Below are 17,642 nucleotides of genomic sequence, written 5' to 3' on the forward strand. Positions count from 1 at the left end.
GGAGCAAGAGAGAGGGGAGGAGGTACAGGCTCTTCTTAACAGTCAGATCTTGCAGTAACAGCGAGAGAACTCATTATTCATGAATGGCTACACCAAGCTATTCATAAGGGATCCATCCCCATGACCCAGTCGCCTCTCCCCAGGCTTTACCTCCAACATTGGGGATCAAATTTCGACATGAGATTTGAAAGGACAAATATCCAAACTGTATCATCGGCTGTTTTCTTACTGATTTGCAGGAGCTCTTCATGTATTCTGAGTACAAGGCCTTTGTGGGGCGTATTGCAGATGTCATCTAACTGTGGCTTGCCTTTCTACTTTCTTAATGATGTCTTTTGATGAACAGACATTTCCAGTTTAATATAGTCAAATGTATTAATCTTTTTCTTTGTGTTTAGGAGTTTTGTGTTCTTACATTCTGAAACTAGTTTTGATTTTTTGAAATAGTCTGTTGAGTAAGGTAGATGATGATACAGAAATAAAAATGTGTGCTGATTTTCAGGGATGGCACATCAACTATGCGTGCTTAGGTATTACTGAGCCTCATTTACTAATATGGCACTAAAGCTAAAAAAATCTAAACAGAAAACATTCCAGAAAGGCTTTCAGCAGGGGGAATGACAGTTTGGAATGGAAATGATAAGGTTGTCTCTCAGTGTAGTCAGTTATTGTATGGGATTTGTATAAATAGAAGTATATTAGAAATGATGATAATAGCTGATATTTTTGAGAAGATTGTTTGTGGGCCAGACCCGGTGTGCTAAGCATTCAATACGTGTCAGTTCAGTCCTCACAGCAGCCCAGTACTTAGGAATATTACTACCCCAACTTTGTAGACATGGAAACAGAGGCTGGGCTAGCTTAAATAACTTTCCCCATGTCTCAGAGCCGGGGCCTGAACTCTTGCTCCTAATAACTGTGTCATCCTGCCTGTCTGTGCTACACCAGGGAGATCTCTTTATGAAGTGTACTGCTGCTGCATGCCAGCAGCCCACACCAAATCAGGGTGTGAAACAGAAGCAATTTCATTATGCTCAGGGATTCTGTGGGTCGGTCAGGAATTTGGAAAGGACACAGTAGAGATGGCTTGTCCCATACAGTCTGGGGTCTCATCAGGGAAGGCTTGAAGGCTGGAAGTGACCCAGACAGCTAGGGTGACAGTCCTCTGAAGGCTGCCTCAGCATAGGCTGGTGGCTGTGCTGGCTGTTGGTTGGGCATCAGCTGGAACACATACATGATTTCTCCTTGTGGGCTTTGCAGGTCTGCTAGTCCCCAAAATGAGCTTCTTAGATAAGAAGTAGGCAAAAGCTGTGTTGCCTTTTATGACCTAACCTTGGCAGTCACAGCCCATCACTTCCACCAGAGTTACAGGCTTCAGTCTTTTTTCATCTGTAGGCATCGTGATTCTTTAGTCAGTGTGTTGGCTTGGGGAAAAACTTAAGTCTTTAGAGAGCTTCAATTTGTTTAAGGAAAATAGTGAAGGAGATGGTTTTATCAGGAGGAAAAAATATATATTTTGTTTTGAAGAGATGAACTGAAAGAGTTTGTTTTTCTCAGTGGCATAAAGATCTCTCAGGTTCATCACAAAATTTGAAGTGGCTGTTTTGTGGGGGCCTTAGTTATTTCTTTAAAAGCATAGAAAATGAGTTGAAGGTCATAAGATAAGCTCTATTGCAAAATTTCTATTGAAATCATTGTTTATGTGTTCAAACCAGACTCAGGTCACCCCAAATCTTGTAGGACATCCAGCTGCTTTTTTCCATCTAAGCCCTCAAGGCAGTTGACCTGGAAACTAACCTTGGTCCCAGGCCAGGAAAGTGGGGGTTTTTTAACCAACATCCTTATCTCCTTGGGGTTCTGAGACCGAAGTAACTGACTTAGTAACAGTGGGAGAGTCTGTAGAAAAATTCAGTCTCAGGCTTTTTATCCAAGTTATAAGAAGCCTTGGGTTTCTACATTGGCTTTCTTTGGGTTGCCAAAGTAGCTTCTTTGCATTGGGAAGAAATCATTTTTTATACAGATACAGGTTGGGTGTTATTGGTTAACATAGAAATTGTGCTGCTTTGGACATTCCAAAGCCTGGATCTAGCAATGGCCATATTTACAGGCCACTCTAGGAGTCCAGCAATCACACTGTTAGGGTGTTCACTTCTTTCCCCATGTCATGTGTATGACTTTGCCTTGGTAGACTTGAATAATTGAGTCCCAAATGGCTCTGTCATCAGGAGCATCCAGCAGTTCCACCAAGGAAGCAAAGCAGAATCGTGACAGGTAGTGTCATGATCAGTGTGCTCTTTTGTCAGTGTGGTTTCGTTTTGGTTTAAGACTTTTTTTGGCCAATGGATGGGGTGGGATAGGAAGGAGCAGTTTACCCTACGTGGAAATATGGTTGTTGCTGGTCTGTTGGTGAGGTGGTTAGAAATGATTTGTTAGACATAGCCTCTGTTTCAAAACATACTTTCTTTTTTTTGTTTTTGTTTTGTTTTTTAATACATGTTATTGTATATATTGGAGGTTAACAATATGATGTATAGGATGTAGATAGTAAAATGGTTACTATAGTGAAGCAAATTAGCATATCTATCATCTTACGTACTTTTTTGTGGCAAAAGCAGTTAAAATCTACTTATTTAACAAAAATTCCTAATACAGCACATTTTGATTACAGTCCTCATGCTGTGTGTTAGGTCTCTAGACAAGTTCATCCTATATACTTGCTGCTTTGTATGCCAGAATCTTCTCTCCCTCCCCACCCCCAGCCCCTGGTAACCACTCCTTCCTTCTCTCTGTGTGTGTGTATTGGACTTTTAAGTAAGATTGAACAATATTTGTCTTTCTGTGTCTGGCTTGTTAGCATGAGGCCTCCAGGCCCATCCATGTTGTGGCAAAAGGCAGGCTCTCCCTTTTTAAGGCGGAATGATCGAGTATGTGTGTGTGCGTGCATGCATGTGTGTGCACGCGCGTGCACATCACGTTTTCTTTATCCATTTGTCCGTCAGTGGACACTTAGGTTGTTTCCATACCTTGGTTTTTGTGAGGAATGCTGCACTGAACATGGAAAGGCAGATACCTGGTGAGGTGGCGATCTCATCTCCTACACAGAAGAGGGATTTCTGGGTCGTGTGGTAGTTCTGTTTTTAATTTCTTTAGGAACCTCCATACTATTTTTCATGGCCGTACCAATCTACATTGTCACCAACAGTGTAGTAGGATTTCCTTTTCCCTACACCTTTGCCAACATTTATTCTCTCTTTTGTCTTTGATAATAGTCATCCTAACAGGTTATCATTTCCTAGTGGTTTTAATTTGCGTTTCCCTGATGATTAGTGATGTTGAGCACGTTTTCATATCACTGTTGCAGTTTTTATGTCTTTGGAGAAATATCTGTTCAGGTCCTTTGCCCACTTTTTAATCCAGTTATTTGTCCTTCTGCTATTGAGTTATAAGTGTTCTTTATAAATTTTGGATATTAACCCCTTATCGGATATGTGGTTTGCAGATATTTTTTTTGCAGTCCTTAGGTTACTCTTTCATTTTGTTGATTGTTTTCTTTGCTGTGCAGAAGTTTTTTGGTTTGATGTTGTCCCATTTATTTATTTGTGCTTTTGTAGCCTGAGCTTTTGGTATCATAACCAAAAAATCATTGCCACTGCAGCGAGATTTTTCCTTGTATTCTCTTCTAGGAATTTGATGGTTTCTGATATTCCATTCAGCTATTTTACCCATTTTGAGTTGATTGTTGTGGATGATGTAAGATATGGGTCCAGTTTAATCCTTTTGCATGTGGATATCCAGTATTCCCAGCATTTATTGAAGAGACTGTTCTTTCTCCATTATGTCCTCTTGGTGCCCTTGTCAAATATTCATTGACTGTGTATTTTTAGATTTATTTCTGGGCCATTTATTCTGTTCCATGGATCTGCACTTCTGTTTTTATGCCCTTACCATACTGTCAAAACATATTTTCTATCATTTCTCCTTTTTCTGGGTACTACATGTACAGATCAGAGCCTTAAAAATGGCTGTTCCCAGCCGGGCGCGGTGGCTCACGCTTGTAATCCCAGCACTTTGGGAGGCTGAGGCGGGTGGATCACCTGAGGCCGATAGTTCGAGACCAGCCTGACCAACATGGAGAAATCCTGTCTCTACTAAAAATACAAAATTAGCCGGGTATGGTAGTGCATTCCTGTAATCCCAGCTACTTGGGAGGCTGAGGCAGGAGAATCACCTGAACCTGGGAGGGGGAGGTTGCAGTCAGCCAAGATCGATTGCACCATTGCACTCCAGCCTGGGCAAGAAGAGCGAAACTCCCATCTCAAAAAAAAAAAAAAATGACTGTGCCCCTCGGCCCAGGAACGTTCTTATCTCTGGAAAGGAAGGGGAGGCAATTGAGGTGAGGCACACAGGGAGTCTCAAAGGTATATTGGTAATGTTCTGTGTCTCAACTAGGAGTGTTAATTGTTTATTATTATTATTTTTTATTTTTATTTTTTTTTGAGATGGAGTCTCGCTCTGTCGCCCAGGCTGGAGTGCAGTGGCGTGATTTCGGCTCACTGCAAGCTCTGCCTCCCAGGTTCACGCCATTCTCCTGCCTCAGCCTCCCAAGTAGCTGGGATTACAGGCGCCCGCTACCATACCTGGCTAATTTTTTATATTTTTAGTAGAGACGGGGTTTCACCATGTTAGCCAGGATGGTCTCAATCTCCTGACCTCGTGAACCGCCTGCCTCGGCCTCACAAAGTGCTGGGATTACAGGCATGAGCCACCGCGCCCAGTCCATTCTTTATTATTCTTAAGAAGTCTTGGGGGGGAAATGAACTCTATCCTAAAGAATAATCTGCAATGCATTTATATTGATGTGCAAGATAATTTGTTATAGCATTGTTTATAATGTCAAAAAGATCAAAAACATTCTAGCTCTATGCTACTTAGTAGAGTGGTTAAATTACAGTATTTTCATAGGATGGAACATTATACCCCATTGAAAATGCATAATTTTTAACTTGAGAAAATACTCATGGAACATTGTCAAATATGGATTAAAAATCTATAGTATGATTCTACTTTTGCTTCAGATCTACATATGTACATTAAAAAAGACCAGGAAGCTATGCAAGTAATTTTTTAGAATTTGTCTTTATACTTGCCTATATTCCATTTTTGTGCAAGGAATATAGATTATATAATCAGAAAAGGGTTTAAATAAAGAGAGAGTGTTTGCTGACCAGTTGAGTGGACAGGAATTGGCTCAGTAATTTAAACTAACAATCCATAAGCAAGGGGCTCTGATAGCATGGCAAACCAGATCACCCACAACGCTCCACATGAAGAAAAGGCGTTTTTTTCAGCTGTCAGTTCTGCAGGCCGAAAAGTTTGAGGGCCTGGCCCTGGCTTCTGGTGAAGGTTTTTGTGCTATGTCACAACATGGCAGAGAAGGTCAAAAAAGGGGGGACACATGTGAAGAACGGAAGAACTGAGGGGCGTCCTGGCTTCATAACACCCCACTCTCAAGAGAACTAATTCATTCCAAGAACCAGTCCAGTCTTGGAAGAGCAGGAACTCACCCACCACCGAGAGAACAACACCAACATCCCATTCATGAGGGATCCACCCCCAAACACAGAAACCTCCCACTAGGCCCTGCCTCCCAGTACAGCCACATTGGGGATCAAATTTCAACGTTAGTTTTGGTGTTGATAAACAGACCATATCTAAACTGTGGTGCTGTGTGTCTTAGTCCCTTCAGGCTGCTATAACAGAGTGCCTTAGACTGGGTAATTTATAAACAACAGAAATGTGTTGCTCACGGTTCTGGAGGCTGGGAAGTCCAAGCTCAAGGTGTCAGCAGCTTTGGTGTCTGATGAGGGCCTGCTCCCTGCTTCATAAATAACACCTTTTTGCAGTATCCTGACATGCTGGAAGGGGCAATAAAGCTCCCCTAAACCTCTTTTATAAGGGCATTAATCCTATTCACAAGGCCTCTGCCCTCATGACCTAGTCACTTTCCAAAGTCCCCACCTCTTAATATTATCCCTTTGGGGATTAAGTTTCCACATAGGAATTTCGGGGGGGCACATACATTCAGATCATACCACTCACATTCACAAGGTCTCTGCCCTCATGATCTAGTCACCTTCCAAAGGCCCCACCTCTTAATACTATCCCTTTGGAGGTTAAGTTTCCACATAGGAATTTCGGTGGGGGGTGGGTCACGTAAATTCAGATCATACCACACTGTAATTTAAAACTTAGGAACTTTGAGAAATAAAATGTTTTGTCTCTTTGTAAGAGACTTATCGAGTGGTTTGAACAGTGCTTGCCTTCTCATTGTATCCTTTGCAGTCTAGAATGAGCATCTTTCCTATGCCTTTGGCAAGTGGTCAGTTGTCCTTTCTAAGTAATTGTCATCATCATGAAATGTCTCCAAGAGTTCCTTTAACGCAAACTTTTTGGCCGCCATAACTTCCTTCAGGAACTACATACCTCGTCATTAAATTCACTTTCACTAAGATCCTCTGGCTGCATATCCCAAGTTTTCTTCAGTGGCAGCAGTGTCAACATTCCTGTGGCCAATTATTTATTTGTTCTAGAATTCATTTACATGTATGTCTAATTTTGCTTCAAGCATTATCATTTTGTGGGTTTTTGATGCACTTTGATTTTGTTGGCCAGTTCCTCTCTTGTGACTATCCATTTTCGTAACACATCCTGCAGGTTTAGCATTGGGAGATAAGGATGCAGCATAACTACATGTTTTGCTGTCGGGAAGTGAACTGCATAGCACAATGACCAGTCACCAGCTTTGAAAGGCTTGCTTAGTCACTGGGCATGATGCATCTCTGTTTACATAGTAGACTGAAGAGCTGCCAGTGAAGTTTGTTCTCTGCAGTTACTCACAGTTCGTATTCCCATAGTAGTTAATAACTGAAATTTGAACCATCCTGTCGGGGGACTGATAATGTTTAACTAAGCCATAGTAACTGAAATTCATGCAGCTCGGAACCGTGCAAAGCAAGGAACACACACACACACACCCTCTCTCTTTCTCTCACTCATTGTTAGGCTTGTTCTTGTGTATTTTATTTTATTCCATTGCTGTTATAAATAGTTTTTTCCTTCTTGCTAGCATTTTGCTAGCATTTTAATATTGTTTCCATATAAGAAAGTTGTTGATCTGGACGGAATGTTAGTTTTGTGGCTTTATTGAGTTATTATTTGTAACAGTTTTTAATTTTCTATTGGATTGTTAAGGTATATCATTATATTATCTGCAAATCATTTTCTCATACTTTCCTTTCTATTTATAGCTTCTCTTTCTTTTTTTTTTTTTTTTTCTTGAGACAGAGTCTTGTGCTGTCACCCAGGCTGAAGTGCAATGGTGCAGTGGTGTTATCTTAGCTCACTGCAACCTCTGCCTCCCAGGTTCAAGAGATTCTCGTGCCTCAGCCTCCTGAGTAGCTGGGATTACAGGCACCCGCCACCACGCATGGCTAATTTTTGTATTTTTGGTAGAGACAGGGTTTTACCATGTTGGCCAGACTGGTCCCAAACTCATGACCTCAGGTGATCCACCCACCTCAGCCTCCCAAAGTGCTAGGATTACAGGCATGAGCCACCACACTCGGCCTATACCTCTTCTTTCTTTCTCTTGTCTGATTGTCCTAGCTGGTACCTCCACAACACTGCATAGCAGTGGGGATAGTAAATGTCCTTGTTCTGTTCTTGAACTTAATGGAAATGCTTCTGGTGTTTCCTAATTAAGCTTGATACTAGTTTTGGAGTTGAGAAAGTTATATTTTTATGCTTTGAAGAATTATCCATCTACCTTATTTTGTAGAGAAGTTTTATTAGGAATGTATATTGGGTTAGGTGCTATTGGTTTAAGTGCCTCCTGAGTATGGCAGTAGGAAATACACAGCTATACCCATGGAGTATATTTGTAAAAAAAAAAAAAATTAAATATGACCTTGAATCTAATGAAACATGTAGCTCATTGGTTCCCAACTAAGGGCTTTTGCCCCCTCAGAGGACATTTGCCGATGTCTGGAGACATTACTGCGTTTGTCACAACTGAGGGAGAAAGCGCTACTGGCATTTAGTGAGTAGAGGCTAGGGATGCTGCTGGACAACCTGCAGTGCCCCAGACAGCTGCCACAGTGAAGAATTATCTAGCCCCAAATGTCAGGAATGCAGAGGCCAAGAAACTCTTCTAGATCTCACTCCCAGTTCACAAGAAACATGAAGGACACAGGGACATGATAAACGACATCACCAGAAAGTCCTCAGTGTAGTCCATGCTGTGAGAGATTCTGCAAGACAGATGGGCCTGATATCTCCAACAGATACATGCATGAGGGGTGACGGGAAAGAAAGAAGAGATATTATAGATTAAAAGAGACTTAAGAGACTTACCAACCAAATATGAAATGTAGATCTCATTTGGATCCTAATTTGAATAAGACATGTCTGCAAAAATCAGGCAACTGTAAGTTAGAATACATGAAACAAGATTAGCAAAATGCCGACAATCAGTTAATTGAAACTGGATGGTACGGATTCATCACATTTTTATTTATAATTTTCCCTTTGTTTAATGATTTCCATAATCAGAAATTTAAAAATGAATATTGATTTTTTCAGATTTAGTCTCAGCAACACCAATGAAAATATGCCTTTTTGCTTCCAATCCTTTCAAATGGTGACTCATAATAATGAAGCTCCTAATACTGAACTGTCTGTATTCCTAGAATAAGCCTCCCCTAAAAGAATGAGCACATGCTGGTGCACAAATTAAAGTTTATCAACTGTGTTCTCAGAAGCTTTAAGTGCCTAAGATTTTTATACAAAGATGATTGTCAATTGTCAGAATTATATATTCTGCATAAAACAATAGAGAATTAAATGGAATTCCACCAATTCCATCCAATGTGAAATGCTAGGCAGCTTATTGTAACAGTTCATTAAATACTTTATTGTAGAAAGTTTAAATTATAACAGTAGCCTTCCATAATTCCAATTTTATAAAAATATATGTATTTTTAAATACTGAAAAATAGACCTCAAAATAATAATAATGGTTATATCTAGTGATAACGCTATGAGTGATTTTTATTTTCTTTTTTTTCCTATATATTTCTAATTTTCTACAGCGAATTTTTGAAATCAGGAAAAAAGTTATTTACAAAATTAAAGCAGTTCACCTATCACCCAAATCTTGGTTTCTGATACCTTTCTCCAATAAAAGAACTGGAGAAATTATCAGTCTAATCTAGGACTGTGGTGGGGAATATGCAAAGTGATCCTGGAGCGTCTCAGATCCAGCATGTAAGGAAGTGCTTAAGAAACAAAACTTGAGGTGTGGCAGCAGGACATGGGACCCAACTACAGAGGCCCAGGGGGCAAGGCTGGAGGAGTTTGAGCAACAAAATAAATAGTGCAATACAGAATTTGCACCAATGTAGGGACCAGCCCCACATGATCGGTGGGTTTTTCTCCCTGTGTGCAGAGACGAGAGATTGTAGAAATAAAGACACAAGACAAAGAGATAAAAGAAAAGACAGCTGGGCCTGCGGGACCACTACTACCAAGATGCGGAGACCGATAGTGGCCCCAGATGCCAGGCTGCGCTGATATTTATTGGATGCAAAACAAAGGGGCAGGGTAAGGAGTGTTGAGTCATCTTCAATGATAGGTAAGGTCACGTGGGTCACGTGTCCACTGGACAGGGGGCCCTTCCCTGCCTGGCAGCAGAGGCAGAGAGAGAGAGGGAGAGAGAGAGAGACAGCTTACGCCATTATTTCTGCATATCAGAGACTTTTAGTACTTTCACTAATTTTGCTACTGTTATCTAAAAGGCAGAGCCAGGTGTACAGGATGGAACATGAAAGCAGACTAGGAGCATGGCCACTGAAGCACAGCATCACAGGGAGACGGTTAGGCCTCCAGATAACTGTGGGCGGGCCTGACTCATGTCAGGCCCTCCACAAGAGGTGGAGGAGTAGAGTCTTCTCTAAACTCTCCTGGGGAAAGGGAGACTCTCTTTCCCAGTCTGCTAAGTAGCGAGTGTTTTTCCTTGACACTGACGCTACCGCTAGACCATGGTCCGCTTGGCAACGGGCATCTTCCCAGATGCTGGCATTACCGCTAGACCAAGGAGCCCTCTGGTGGCCCTGTCCGGGCATAACAGAAGGCTCGCACTCTTGTCTTCTGGTCACTTCTCACTGTGTCCCTTCCGCTCCTATCTCTATATGGCCTGGTTTTTCCTAGGTTATGATTATAGAGCAAAGATTATAATAGTATTGGAATAAAGAGTAATTGCTACAAACTAATGATTAATGATATTCATATATAATCATATCTATGATCTATATCTAGCATTAACTCTTGTTGTTTTATATATTTTATTATACTGGAACAGCTTGTGCCCTCGGTCTCTTGCCTCGGCACCTAGGTGGCTTGCTGCCCACATCCCAAAGTATAAAATAACCACGTGTCCATACTGATGTATATAAATGGTTGAATAGGTGGGTGAGAATAGACACACCCCATGCAAAAGAATTCCATGTAATTGACGTAGATAACCCTCCCTCAAGGAGGCAGTTGATTATCCCAGCTCTTAAGTGTGGGCTGCACCCAGTGACCCCCTTCCCAGTGGTACACTATGGAAACCGGGTTGAGAAAGAGGAACTTGACCCTGGAGAAACCTGACCTCAGCCAGGGGAGGAAGGTCAGGGGCGAGTTCTCCTGAGAGTGGGATGTGGGGAGGATGGCCCTTTTCCTTTGTAGCCTTTCTCCCAAGAACCCATCAGCTCAGTCTAACTGTGAAAAAAAACAGCAGACAGCCCCAACCTGAGGGACATTTTACAAAATATCTGACCCATGTTCCTCAGATCTGTCAAGGGCATTAAAAACAAGGCAAGTTGGCCGGGCTTGGTGGCTCAGTGCCTGTAATCCCAGCACTTTGAGAGGGTGAGGCAGGCAATCACCTGAGGTCAGGAGTTAGAAACCAGCCTGGCTAACATGACGAAACCCCATCTCTACTAAAAATGCAAAAATTAGCCAGGCGTGGTGGCACACACCTGTAATCCCAGCTACTCGGGAGGCTGAGGCAGGAGAATCGCTTGAACCTGGGAGGCGGAGGTTGCAGTTTGCCGAGACCACAACGCTGCACTCCAGCCTGGGCACCAGAGTGAAACTCCGTCTCAAAGAGACAAGGCAAGTAGGAGAAATAATTGCAGTCTAGAAGATCTTAAGGAGACGTGAGGACTAAAAGCCATGTTGTCCTGGATGGGGTTGTGGAACAGAAACAGGATGTTAAGTACACACCAGGGAAATCCGAATAAAGTGTGGACTTCAGTTAATAATGATGTAAGGAACATTGGCTCCTGATTTATGGCAGATGTACCCCAGGAAGGTAACATGTTAACAGTAAGGGAAATAACTTTTCTATATATCTGTATCTATATCTGTAACTATTCTAAAATTAGAAGCCTTTTTTTTTTAAAAAAGGAAAACAGTAAACAATAGTTCATCACTCTTATTTTTAAAAGGTTGGAATAACATTAGAGATGTTCTATAGGATCAATTTGAGATTTCTGGCGTTTACTTTCTGACCCAGTTTTCTCAAAAATATGAAATTCTTGTTGCATAAGTCTGACTTGTCACTGGGGGATCATTCCAGATAAAGAATTTTCTGGTGAGGCCTCGGGACCACAGTCTGAATGAAAGTGAGGAGGCGAGTGGCTGAAGAGCCAGCATTTCGTGTCTGTTTCCCCTCTGCATAACATAAAAATTAACGTATGATAGCACGACATATGTAAAGTCACCTTGGTAGAGGCACTAGGCGGAAGGGAGTGGGCATCTCTTGGCTGGCAATGAGCTGGGTGCCCAGCCATCATGGTGCAGGGCAGTTGCCCTTCTCAAGCAACTGATCCAGAGACATTTGAGCAGGGGACTGTGACCACACTACAGTACACACCACGACCGTGTGACAGTCACAGATACAGACACTGAGTTTAATGGCTTGGGGGTGGAGAAGTTGCCAGCTGCCCACACTCTGATAAAGATGTTAGTGAAAATATTATAGATTTATTGAGGTTTGTCAAAAAATTGCTGCATCTCAGATATAAATGGGCAAAATAAAATGAATTAAGGTTAGGGTTTTTTTTTAGATAACCAAGAATAAAATGTAGTGATTTTGTTTTATTATGCCAGCTGTAATAAAGTCTTAAGGAGAATGCAGGCTGTAAAAGCTTAAAGAGAATAGGGGAACAATTTTTTTAAATATTTAATGAAATGTCAAACATTTTACCACATTTTGAAGAAATAAAACATTGTAGATATAGCTAAAGCCTCACTTTCTTACTTCTTCACCCCTTCCTCCTGAGAGGTAACCCATTGTCTTGACAGTGATGTGTATCATTGCAGGTATTCGTGAATAACTTTTCTATGTATATAACATATGTATGTGTATATACATACATATGGATGTATTAAGTAATACATTCTGTTGGTTTTGGTGTTTTAACAATTTATTTAAATTAAAAGCTTAACAGATCTTTTTATTTTTCTTTTCACTGATCATTATTGACATTGGTTTCTGGTGCTAAGTGTAGATCTCATGGGGGTTTTTTGGTGGTTGTTTTTTTTTCCACTTTGTAACATTCCACTATATGAAAATAAACCAATTTGTTTTCATATCCTTGTGGAAGAACAGTCACTGTGGGTTGTATCCTTTTTTGGTGTTCATGGCTAGGATGATTCTTGTATGTGTTTCCTTGTGAACACCAGAATTGTGGGACTACAGGTGTGTGCCACTTCAGCCTTAATAGATACTGCCAAATTGCTCTTCAGAGTGCCATACATAAAATTTGTACCGTTCCATTTTTCCACATCTGTGAAAAATCTTACCAGATTTATCAGATTCCACATTTTATCAGACTCACTTATCTTTGCCAGTCTGAGGGGTGTGATACATTTCCCTGATTGTTAGTGAGATTGAACATCTTTTCATATAGGTGAATTTATTAGAAGTTCTATCAAGAATTGCCTATTTAGGCCGGGTATGATAGCTCATGCCTGTAATCCTAGCACTTAGGGAGTATGAGGTAGGAGGATCACTTGAGTCCAGGAGGCCAAGGCTGCAGTGAGCCATGATTCCACCACTGCACTCAAGCCTGGGCAACAGAGCAAGACCCTGTCTCAAAAAAAAAAGAACTAACTGCCTGTTTATTGCCTGTAAGTGGGCTGGTATTTCTTAGAGACCTTTGGCCTTGGACCTGATTCCTCAGAGTGTATGATAAAAGAATACAGCTGCATGCTATCACAAAGTTAAATTGGAGGTGGGTGAGAAAAAGAGTTTAGTCTTTGACCGTATTTAATTGTTTTATTTACTCCTATGCCGTTTGATTTTCTTTGTGCCTCGTTATTGCTGACTGTGTCTCTTACTGGTGTAGGAAAGAGTTCAGGTAAGTTATCTGGTTTGTTAGGTTTGTAATTAAGTATTTAACAAAAATGTCTTTGGAAAAGTGCATTTGCAGTTTCCTAAAAAGATGACAGTTTTTACAATACGACCCAGCAATTATGCTCCTAAGTGTTTGCCCAAATGATGACAACTTTTATCCTTATAAAAACTTGGGCTTTCCTTATAAAAACCTGCGCTTGCTGGGAAGCTGAGGCAAGAGGATTGCTTGAGCCCGGGAGTTTGAGACTGTAGTAAGCTATGGTCATGCCACTGTACTCCAGCCTGGGCAACAGAATAAGGCCCAGACTCAAAAGCAAAACAAAACAACTTTGCACATGAATGTTCCTATCAGCAGTTATTCATAATTGCAAAAAACTGGAAGCAACCAAGATATTGTTCAGCAGGTGAGTGAACAAACAAACTATGATACATCCACACAATGTAATATTACTCAGCAATAAGAATGATCAAGCCCTGAAAGACATGTAAAAACCATACATGCATATTGCTATGATTCCAATTATGTGATCTTCTGGGAAAGGCAAAACTATGGAGTCAACAAAAAGATCAGTGGTTGCCAGGGATTCAGGGGCAGGAAGGAAGGATGAAAAGGTGGAGTACAGGGCATTTTTAGGGCAGTGAAACTATTCATATGACACTGGAATGGTGGATTCATGGCATTATACCTTTGTCAAAACAGAATTGGCTGGGCATGGTGGCTCACACCTGTAATCTCAGCACTTTGGGAGGCAGGTGGATCACTTGAGGCCTGGAGTTCAAGACCAGCCTGGACAACATAGTGAAACCCCATCTCTACCAAAAATATGAAAATTAGGCAGGCGTGGAAGTGCATGCCTGTAATCCCAGCTACTCAGGAGGCTGAGGCATGAGAATCGCTTGAACCCAGGAGGCAGAGGTTGCAGTGAGCCAAGATCACGACAGAGCAAGACTGCACTCCAGCCTGGGAGACAGAGCAAGACTCTGTCTCAAACAACAACAACAACAACAACAACAAAAAACCCCACAGAATTGTACAACACAAATAGTGGACCCTAATGTAAACTATGGACTTTTGTTAATAAAAATTTATCAATATAGATTCATCATTTATAACAAATACAGCACACTGATGTTAATAATGGGAGGAATTGGGTGCAGGGGAGGAGGGGTTATATGAGGACTCAGTTCTATCTGACCAGTTTTTTCTGTAAACCTAAAGGCATCTAAAAAATAAAGTCTATTAATTTTTCTAAAAATCTTTCATTGTTAAATTCAGATTTTACCAAGTGTACTCAAGTATGTGGAACAATTATGTTTTCTAATAGAAACTTTTTAAGATTATTTGTTTTATTTATGAAATCTAAATTGCTGAAGCTTTTTCAAGACGACTGCTTTCATTTTTTGTGGATCTATAAAGAATGCACAGTTCATGTTGAAAATCATTTCGTTCCTTTTTGCTTTCTCAATTAAGTAGTAGAGTGGTACAAAGTATTAATTGTGTAAGTTTTTCTTTGTGTGTATGATTAAATAATTTAGAGCAAATATTTTGCATATTACTACATCAAAAATCTTTCCAAATATTGTAATAACTAAAGTAATCTGGAATGTTTGTCTTGATTCTTACTAATTCTTTATAATATAAAAGACCTTCTTTCATTGATTCCAGGACTTCCATTCCAGGACCTCTCTGAAATCAGTGTACCTCTTAGAATCAGTAACATCTTAGATTCAGTGAAATACGATATGTCTAATAAGGGTTCGGAGGAAGGGCTATAATAATTGTTACAGAATCATGATAATTTTTCACTGATGTTATGGGACCGTTCTGATTTTCCCTTGCCTGCCTGTCTTCCAGATGCTCTCTGTGTGGGTATGTGTGTAGCCATCCTCCTTCTTTGAAGTCTCATATGTGGAAACATGCAAGTGACCAAAATTACAACTACGAACAAGTAAACAAGGCTATTAACGACGCGATTTCACAAAGTGGCAGGTATTTCATCCTACCCCCTCCCTTTATTGCTATATGTAAATTAAAGCCAGGATTAAATCTACTAGTCCTACATTGTAGCCTCCTCATGGTGTGCTGTGTTTGTTTTGTTTTTAAGAGTTCTGGGGAAATCCCCTGGAAAGACTCAATTAAAGAGCAGTGAAGAGAGTGCAGATCCCGTCACTGGAAGTTCGGAAAATGCGGTATCATCTTCAGAACTGATGTCCCAGACTCCCAGTGAAGTTCTGGGTACCAACGAGAATGAGAAACTGAGCCCTACAAGTAATACCTCATATAGTTTAGAAAAAATCTCCAGTCTGGCCCCTCCTAGCATGGAGTACTGCGTTTTACTCTTCTGCTGTTGTATTTGTGGTTTTGAATCAACCAGCAAAGAAAACCTCTTGGATCATATGAAAGAGCACGAGGGTGAAATTGTAAACATCATCCTGAATAAGGACCACAACACAGCTCTAAACACAAATTAGGTGGAATAATGACTCGAGCAGGAAAGCAGTAGAAGAGGATTCCTTCACCACAGTTTCACCTTTACGCTGTCAGACAACTTCCTGCCACAGAAGAAGTCGTTGATGTGATTTTTGAGGAAATGACAGATGTGACTTTGGAACCAAACTTGTAATAAAAGGAATTCCAAATGGACAAGCAGTAATGATATTTAAATATTTTGAGTGAGGGGGAGTGGGTCAAAGAGGAAGTAGAGGTGTAATCCTGTATTAACCCTCTGTCACCCCTTCTTAGTGTCGAGTGTATTTATTAATAAAAGCTTATTAGAGTGTAGAAATGCCAGCAAGAGTTAAGAAAGGGCTTTTCAGGAACTATTCTAAAAGTCATAAAAGGGTCACAGTCTTAAGCAGAGCTTAGTTTTCTTCTCACTTGTCAAATGCAGACTGTGAGGCCTCCAGTGAGAAATGGGAGGCAGTTCTGGGAGGGGTTTTTTTCAGTGTCACCAACAGAGTCAACAAGGAAACATAATTAGAGGGCTTTGAAATGATCTACTGAAATCCCTAAATTGATAGAAATTAATCATACTCAATCTAGGACATGTTCCTTTACTCCTTAAAAAAGAAAGGAAAGATCTCTAAATTCAAAGCTAGATTGTAAATAGGCATTCAAGAAGTATTGTCTTAAATTTACGATGAATTTCTTGTGAGCAGAGGACGAAACAGGTGAATTCCCACCAGACTCAAACCAGATCTCAATTCATAGTAATGCTAAATCGTCTTGCGTGTTCTCAGAGGTTCTTTTCAGTGTCTGTCAGAACTTGGCATACTTTCTTCATAGTACGTAGACCTTCTAATACTCTGCTAAATGAAACCACGCTTGTTATCTGAAAGTGTGTGAAAGAAACAATGTATGAAAATTTACATTTGATCATCCGGCATTGGAAATAGTTTGAACTATTTCCAAAAATCCCTTAGGGGATGAGGGGTGAAATTTAAAAGCTCCTGAAAATGAGTACTGCTGTGTTGAGCTTTTCCTTCCTGGGGTGTATTAATTTAGTTATATTTAGCAGAAGAGGAATATAACCAAATGTGACTAAAATATAGCAGAAATTCAGGTTGTTTGTAAAAATTTTAATAACAAATAGCATTTGGCAAGTCTATAGGATTCTTCCTATCTGGAAATTCTATTTTGTTAGAGTGCGATAGGACATATGGAAAACCAACACAAAGTGCTTTAGCATTAAAACTCACCATCAAATAGATGTAATCTTATTAATTACACATTTTGTATTTTAATTATTTCAAAGAGTGAAGAAAACAGGGTGTTTTTGTTTTTGTAGTTCTGATTACTCATTTATGCATTGTTTTGTTTAAGTAAATTCTGCCTACAAGTGAAAAGGTCGGTGCGCTCTTCCGTGCACCATCCTCACGGTGCTATTTCCGAATATCTGAATAGTGATTTCTAACACCTGGATGAGGCTGTGACCGATCAGCTTGGAACACTGTAAAGGTTTTCGAATGGGATACACTGTAGGCACGTTTTAGGAAGTATTCTGTTCCTAAAGTCCAGGTATGATTGGATTAATATTTATAAAATTATTATTAGGAATTATTTAAGTGGGGCCAGGCATCTTGCAACATTTTCTGATTTTTTTTTTCTTTCTTTCTAATCTCATTTTGGTGATATTTAAACAAACATAAATGATCGTAACTTTGCAGCTTTTTTATTTAG

The 17,642-nt window shown here is 40.4% G+C and overlaps 1 protein-coding gene across 2 annotated transcripts in view; it reads left to right on the forward strand.

The window, feature by feature from the left end:
• ZNF507 (zinc finger protein 507) overlaps positions 1–16,112 on the forward strand; it is a 37,649-nt gene extending 21,537 nt beyond the window's left edge. For both annotated transcript variants that reach the window (XM_003316253.5, XM_524202.7), the window contains 2 exons: positions 15,318–15,452; positions 15,568–16,112. In XM_003316253.5, the coding sequence (XP_003316301.1) occupies positions 15,318–15,452; positions 15,568–15,934 (502 nt within the window). In that variant the 3' untranslated portion in view covers positions 15,935–16,112. The remainder of the gene's footprint in view (positions 1–15,317; positions 15,453–15,567) is intronic.
• Positions 16,113–17,642: the final 1,530 nt, after the last annotated feature.

Source organism: Pan troglodytes, chromosome 20 (genome assembly GCF_028858775.2).
Source record: "Pan troglodytes isolate AG18354 chromosome 20, NHGRI_mPanTro3-v2.0_pri, whole genome shotgun sequence".
In the NCBI taxonomy this organism is placed as follows: Eukaryota; Metazoa; Chordata; class Mammalia; order Primates; family Hominidae; genus Pan; species Pan troglodytes.